This window comes from Poecile atricapillus, chromosome W (assembly GCF_030490865.1).
Source record: "Poecile atricapillus isolate bPoeAtr1 chromosome W, bPoeAtr1.hap1, whole genome shotgun sequence".
NCBI classification, from domain to species: Eukaryota; Metazoa; Chordata; class Aves; order Passeriformes; family Paridae; genus Poecile; species Poecile atricapillus.
In genome coordinates this window covers 26,772,621-26,780,040 of record NC_081288.1, presented here as the reverse complement: position 1 = coordinate 26,780,040, position 7,420 = coordinate 26,772,621, and the positions used below count along the sequence as shown (strand labels likewise).

Here is a 7,420-nt window from a genome sequence, read left to right as displayed (position 1 = left end):
GGCCCTTCCGGCCCGGCGCGTGGACAAGATGGTGGGTGCGGAGGTCTCGGGCCTTGCCGCGCATCCCGCGGGCATCGCCGCCATCCCGGCCTCGGCCGCCGCGCGGCCCCGCGCCCGCCGCCCCCGGCACCTGCGGGACGCCGTGCGGGGCTCATTTCGGGGCGCGGGCGAGGCGTTGCGCGGGGAGGCCGGGCGGGTTTGTGCGGTGCCGGGCGGGGCGCGGGGTTCGGGTGGAGCGGGCGGCTGTGGGGGCATTTGGGGATCCTTTTTCTGGGGAGGGGGGGACAGCTTTTGTCTGCAGAGCTCCTGTGGTTATGGCCTTTTTAGGGCTTTAAACTTCGCTTAGGGTAGCTCGTGACGAGTAGTTTTGTTCTAAATAAAACCCTGTATATTTTTAGTTCCGTGTATAGCTGCACGATATTTTTCTTTAATTTGCGTGTGAGATTGGATGGGTAAATCTTTCTTTGGGCTGAGAGTTCTCCGGATGGAACCCTGTCCTCACATGGTTGCAGAGGGAAGGCTGCAGGGATGGTCCTCGAGGAGAACAAATAGGTGGAAAAAATACCAAAATAACTTAGGAAAAAATACTGAATGATTGACTCAGAGGTGGATGTTGAGGTGCTGGTTTTACTGCAGTTTTGCAAACTGAAATTGTTTCTGTAATGCTTGTTTTGGTGCCAATTCATTGAAGAATGTGAAGTTGTCTGTGCTGCATTTTCATTTCCATTTTTCATGGACTGAAATTCTGGTGGCACGCTGTTGCCAAATCACAGCTGAGGTTCCCTGGCTGGGGTGGGACTTGGTGCCATCTTTGAGTAAGCTTGGAAAGGGCATTACAGAAGTCTGAGAGGTACATAGTTATTGCATGGGGATTACATTCCTGTAACATGATGGAATTGAGAAGCCCCGCAGCTGATAATGGGAATTTCTAGAACATGAAATGTCTTGGATATATGTAATATTCATGATCTCGGGCAAGGACAGAGTTGGCCTTGGCCCTCAAGTGGGCCTAAGCAAGTCTGTAGCAAGCCCTAAGTGTCTGTTTTCTCTCCACAGTCTCACCGCAAGTTCTCAGCCCCGAGGCACGGCTCTCTGGGCTTCCTGCCCCGCAAGCGCAGCAGCAGGCACAGGGGCAAGGTCAAGAGCTTTCCCAAAGATGACCCCAGCAAGCCTGTCCATCTCACCGCCTTCCTGGGGTACAAAGCTGGCATGACCCACATTGTCCGGGAGGTGGACAGACCTGGATCTAGTATGTATCAATATTCCCCTTAAAACAGGAGGTGGGTTTGGTCAGGAATGGTGGCAGGTGGCCCCTTCAGTAGCAGCTCTGGGTTTTAGTTCTAGCTTGACTTCACCCTGTTCCAAGTCCAAGTAGGTGGTGTATTTTTGCTGTAAAGGCTAGTTTGGTTTAGCTGCACAGTAACAGGCTTCTCCTTGGGATGGCTCTTCTGGATGTTGGGGACATAAGTCAGCTGCCTTCAGTGCTTTTTCGGAGATTGTCCAGTCCTGGATCCTTGCTGACATCCATTTTGCCTGTCCAGTTTTGCTGATCTTTCTCCTGAGCCAGCCTCAGAGTTTTGCATGGCATTAAATTATGGCTTCAGAGTTGGTTGTTTTACCCTGCATCATCTCTGTGCAAAGAACTTGAGTCATTTAACCTTCCACATGGAGGACTTGGGAGTGAGAAAAAACAGGTGGTGTTAGAAGAGTTCCTGCTGGAATTAATTGTGCTGCATTTCTGTTTCCATCCAGAGGTGAACAAGAAGGAGGTGGTGGAGGCAGTCACTATTATAGAGACTCCTCCCATGGTCATCGTGGGCATCGTGGGATATGTGCAGACTCCTCGTGGTCTCCGTAGCTTCAAGACCGTCTTTGCCGAGCACATCAGCGACGAGTGCAAGCGCCGCTTCTACAAGAACTGGTGAGAGAGCAGGGCCTTGACTGGTCTCAGGTCGTGGTTCATATTTTTTACTGCTGGGTTGCAATGTTCCTAGCACAGCTTTTTAGCAGTTAGTGTTTAGATTTGATGGAATGGCTCCGTGAGGGTGGCAGCATAACTTTAGGTAGTGCCCTTCTTGGTGTGGGTGTGGTGACTTTGGGTTTGGCCTGAGAGCTCCTTAACAGGCTACACGTGATGATACTTCGACGGGCGGACATAAGGAAATCGCCTCTGGCGCTTGTTGTTGAGTGTCGAGTCCTGACTGTAGCCCTGTTTTCTCAGGAAAGGGGAAGACAAGTGTCACTTGAGATTGCTGTTCCAGGCACTGTTGCTGTGTGCGTTTGCCCAAGTGTGGCTCCAGCGTGTCTGGAGCTTCCAGCCTGTTTATGAACTTGGCAGACTGAAAAGTCGTCAGAGTGGAGCAATAAAGTTCTCAAGGGTGTTTTAGTAACGACCTTGCTGTTGGCCAGACAAGGGGGGGAAATTAGGTTATTTTGAAGCAGATCACAGTCACCTCACAATTGCTTTGAAAATCTGTTTTTATTCTGTTATTGTTTGACATCTTCTTACAGTCTTTTGTTTTCTGTAGTGTGAATGTTAATGTGCTTTGGAATTCATGGCAGCTCCGCTCAGCTTTGGCAATTTTGCCACTGTCTGATGAGCTCCAGGCTCCGCTTGCCAGTGGAAAAGAGTCATTAGAAGCTGGCAATGAGCCAAAGCCAACTGAGGTGGCAACTCCTTCCGCTCACCCCACTATCCTGGGGATTGATGAAGGGCTTAGCCAAACCTTGTCTCTGCTCTGCTCCTGAAGGCACAAGTCCAAGAAGAAGGCCTTCACCAAATACTGCAAGAAGTGGCAAGATGAGGAGGGCAAAAAGCAGCTGGAAAAAGATTTCAATAGCATGAAGAAGTACTGCCAGGTTATTAGAGTTATGGCTCACACTCAGGTAAGTGTCTGTGGGTTCATTTATTCTGGAAACCTCTGAGAGAGCAGGCTTCTCCATCTCTGTAGAGAGATTTCTGCCCTCCCCTGCAGCTTGATGCTGTTCATTCAGCACATTACAATTTCATTTTCTGCAGAGCTGTGCTCACAGGATATTTGAGAAGCCTTGGCAACCTCTGTTTCATTTTGAAGGAGTGTCTGAAAGAGACTGAGCTGTAGTAGAAACTTTCTGGGCTCAGTAATTTGCTAATTCTGTGTAGATTTGGACTCTATTTCCGCTACAAATAAAATCAGACAACATTGAACTCGGGTTTGTGTGCTCAGCATCGTTTCAGGCTGCATTTTGTTGGGATTGCAAGCACTCAGACTTCAGTGGCTTCTCTTGCTCAGCTGCGGGGAGTGTTCTGCTGAGTGATGTGGTGTCTCCCCAGCTGTCAGTGTTCAGTCTAACTTTCTTGGGAGATGCATTAAATTCTCAGTTGGCTCTAAGTGCAATAAGATGGCTGATTTTACTAGAATTAATTTCCTACAGTGTTGCAACTTCTATTGATATTCTTACTGGTTCCCTCTACTAAATACAGCAGAAGTAACTGTAAATGAGATCCAACCCAAAGTGGCCTTAAGTGTGGCAGGCTTTATCAAAGGATCAGAATTGTTTGGGTTGGAAGGGACCTTAAGGATCGTCCAGTTCCCATGCTATGGGCAGGGACACTTTCTACTAGACCAGGTCCCTGTCCAACCTGACTGAACACTTGTAGGGGTGGGGCATCCAGAGCTCTACTGGGCAGCCTGTGCCAGTGACTCATGACCCTCATAATAAAAATAATCCTCCTTATGTCCAATTTAAATCCACCCTGTTACAGTTTAAAACTATTGCCTCTTGTCTCTTGTTCTTCAGTGGAATTTGGCTGATGGCTGTGGGTTTACAGATCTCTCTGCTTCTGTGTGTGGTTTATAACTTCCAGGTGCAATGACTTGCAAACCACTATACAGCCTTCTCCCTTATTGTAGGGCCTTCTTTAAGTTTTACATTTTAGAAAAATAGATTCGGCCAGGGCTAAAAGGATGCTGGGCTTATTAATACAGGGTCCATTTGAGAAGAGCAGGAGCTGAATGTTATGCTTTCTGTGTTCTAGATGCGCTTGCTCCCCCTGAGACAGAAGAAGTCTCACCTGATGGAGATCCAGGTGAATGGTGGCACTGTTGCTGAGAAAGTGGATTGGGCCCGGGAGAAGCTGGAACAGCAAGTGCCTGTGTCAACAGTCTTTGGCCAGGATGAGATGATAGATGTCATTGGAGTCACCAAGGGCAAGGGATATAAAGGTAAACACATGGAAGTCCTTCTCTTTGTGATAGGATACAGTTTTTAGTGAGATCCTGGCCTTGAGTTTTCTTAAGTGCATGTGCCAAGAGCTGGATAGGTAAATCCATACTGCTGTCACAGTTCAATGATGAGACCATGGAATGAGCGCTGGGCACAGCGCCTGACATCCATGAGGAGTCATTCCATGCTGCCTTCCTTCTGAGAACACAGCCCAGGGACAGCCAGGGAGGGAGCTTCACCAGGAAATGTTAATTCCTGGGATGCTGGGTCTATGCTTCCCTTTGTTGCCTGAGGGGACTGCAGCTGAAAAGATGTAGAAGCTTAAACTGTGGTTGAAGACTCTGGTGACATCTCAGCTTGACAGCAGGCTGCTTTGGTCCCTTGCAGGTGTCACCAGCCGCTGGCACACCAAGAAGCTGCCGCGCAAGACTCACCGGGGCCTGCGCAAGGTGGCCTGCATCGGTGCCTGGCATCCTGCCCGCGTGGCCTTCTCTGTGGCCCGGGCGGGCCAGAAGGGCTACCACCACCGCACTGAGATCAACAAGAAGGTTGGTGTCTCTCAGCTGCTGGGGGAGGATGAGAGCTGCCTGATGTCACTTGCTCTGTGACAGTGAGCAGAGTGGGGAGCTCTGCTTGGGCTGTTTTGGTCTGTTAGAATGTTGTCTTGGGGACAGTGGTCATGGTTGCTTATGTTGGATAACTAAAATTCTTGCATGGCCATGTGTTTTCTAAGTGTAGCAGACTCTTTCCTCTGAGGTTATGTAAAATTCCTTACATTTTATCTGATGACAGGCTCTTCTGCCTTGTGCTAAGTAGACTTTATGTTTTTAGATTTACAAGATTGGCCAAGGTTACCAAATCAAGGATGGAAAGCTGATCAAAAACAATGCATCAACTGATTATGACTTGTCTGACAAGAGCATTAACCCTCTGGTGAGTTGCTGCAGCTCTGTGCCAAGTGTCTGCTTGTGACCTGCAATCTTAAGAGGCAAATGGGCTTGGTTTAAGTCACAAAATAATTGAATGAAGAGCTCTTGAAATAAGTCAGCTGCTGTTGGAGGTGGTGGTGGTGTTTAGTCATCCTCAATATTGATTTGTATAACATGGAAATTGCATTTGTTACGTGGCAGGACAGAGATGTTGCAGACCTTGAATGGTGCTTGTACAAAGCATAACTTAGCAGGAGAAGCTTTTGCTTTTTTGTCAGCCTCTTCTGCTGTTCTTAATAAAAGCCCTCCAGCAACAACTAAATGGCTACATCAAGAAACTTGATCAATGAAAGGCAATACTGGAAACAGGATTTCAGTGGATGTGGGAATGGTCAAGGCCCAGAAGTGCTGTGGATCTGTAGGCAGATGTGGTCCTGCTGGGTACAGGGCACTGATTGTTCTCTCCTTGCCTCAGGGAGGCTTTGTCCACTACGGTGAGGTGACCAATGACTTCATCATGGTGAAGGGCTGTGTTGTGGGGACCAAGAAGAGGGTCCTGACCCTGCGCAAGGTGAGTAGTGCTACCTGCTGTCACATGGGCTGGAACAGTTCAAAGGGAGCTGTGCTGCCTCTGGTGCAGGTGGTGTGTGCTGTTCTGGGGAATCAAGTGGTTTGCTAGAAAGATCAAGCCTTCCACACAAACCCACCTCGTAGTAATGCCTTTGGGACTGGCACCAAGTCATTTCTGCAGGTAGCTCTGTCCAGGCTTGTCTGTAGTGATGGTTTAGGCTTGAGAAGTCTTGTGGCCAGAAGGACACTGGCAGAGTGGAGCTCGTGCTGCAGGGAGCTGACCAGTCTCCAGCCTGGGAGGACAGAGGTGCAGCATAGATGGCTTATGGTCACGTGTTGATTGCACATGGATTACACATGCTGAATTCTGAGATCAGAGGGATCAAGGAGGCATTAGCCACAGAGGTGACAAGAAGTAGCCAGTGTACTGGAAGCTAAAAGGCTGCTGCTGCTGCATACTCACCTGGCATCTCTCTTTTCAGTCCCTGCTTGTGCAGACCAAGCGCCGGGCCCTGGAGAAGATTGACTTGAAGTTCATTGACACAACCTCCAAATTTGGTCATGGCCGCTTCCAGACAGCTGAGGAGAAGAAGGCTTTCATGGTAAGGGCTCTTCCTGGCACATTTATTGTGTTCTTTGAGCTCATGGCAGCTGATGGCTTTTGGGCTGTCATGTGGCCCAGGTTCCTGTGAAACAGAAACTTCAGTTGGGAGGCCTCCTCCTGCCAGCTTGGTTATAACTGCAGGGGGCCTGGGGTCCCACTTCCCCTGGGACAGCTCTCAGTGTCGGAGGGTTTGCTGTGTTTGGGCACAGGTTGTTGAGTGTTGAAGCACGGAAACAAGCACTGCTCCATTTCCTCTAAGAGCAGCTCACAAGGAGGGTGCTCACAGTGGTGGCATTCCCAGTTTGTCACTTGCTGGAGAAGGCAGCTGGGAGTGCTGTGAGGGAGGCCCTGGCAGGAGCTTGGGGCCGAGCAGGAGCTTCCCCACCAGGTGGCACCAGCATTGCTGCTCAGACATATCCAGAGTCGGCCAGTGTGGCTGTGCCACGTTCAGCTTTCCCCAAAACCTCTGGGGATGAGGCATGGGGTTTCCAGTGGGTTGCAACATGGAGAGCTCTTTTTGCCTTGATTTCTTTATCTTAAGTCTTCATATTTCTTTATGAGATGTGTCTTTGGTGCAGATTGCTGTTTACATAGCTTGTTTTTTGTGGTTTTTTTCAGGGACCACTCAAGAAGGATCGCATCGCAAAGGAGGAGGCAGCCTAACAGGTGGAATGGTCCTGTGCCCTGTGTGCTCTCAGACCAAAAAATAAATATTTTAAAGAAATTAATTTTGCCTCTTTGTGTATATGTCAGTGTGTCAGGCCTGGTACTCTGACTGAGGGTTCTACATGTGGATCAAACCAAAGAAGCCCATAAAGTTTTAGCTCATGAGCTAACCTTATAGCAGGGTTGCTCTAGAGAAAATGAAGCTGCTATAGTAGTGCTGGTTTTGCAGAGCAAAGATTGTGGGTCAGAGCAAGGCATCTCTGATTGTGTGAAATAGTAAAACAGCAGGGGCCCTAAATGTGATTGCAGTTGCTGAGATATTACTCCATCTGTCAGTCCTCAGCTGGGTGGACAAAGAGCTTTGAGTCAAATGGGTTTTGAAATAAGCCAGACACTTCAAAGCACTGAATTTTAGGTAGCTGGTTGTTGCCATGGAAACCTTCCA

The 7,420-nt window shown here is 48.9% G+C and overlaps 1 protein-coding gene and 1 non-coding gene across 2 annotated transcripts; both read left to right on the top strand.

Moving 5' to 3' along the window:
• On the top strand, positions 1-7,037 carry LOC131591568 (large ribosomal subunit protein uL3). Its single transcript, XM_058862385.1, has 10 exons — positions 1-31; positions 1,057-1,249; positions 1,753-1,921; positions 2,751-2,886; positions 4,019-4,205; positions 4,594-4,754; positions 5,038-5,139; positions 5,611-5,706; positions 6,188-6,307; positions 6,928-7,037. Exons 1-10 carry the CDS (start codon positions 29-31, stop codon positions 6,970-6,972), a joined length of 1,212 nt encoding a protein of 403 aa, XP_058718368.1. The 5' UTR covers positions 1-28; the 3' UTR covers positions 6,973-7,037.
• LOC131592533 (small nucleolar RNA U83B) lies at positions 4,323-4,415 on the top strand. Its single transcript, XR_009280651.1, has one exon. It is a non-coding gene; the product is annotated as a small nucleolar RNA U83B (small nucleolar RNA).
• Positions 7,038-7,420: the final 383 nt, after the last annotated feature.

Bases quoted from the DNA above. Each gene is read 5' to 3' on its own strand.
- LOC131591568 (XM_058862385.1), top strand. The intron at 4,206-4,593 runs GTAAACACATGG...GGTCCCTTGCAG, and splicing joins CAAGGGCAAGGGATATAAAG to GTGTCACCAGCCGCTGGCAC. The intron at 6,308-6,927 runs GTAAGGGCTCTT...GGTTTTTTTCAG, and splicing joins AGGAGAAGAAGGCTTTCATG to GGACCACTCAAGAAGGATCG.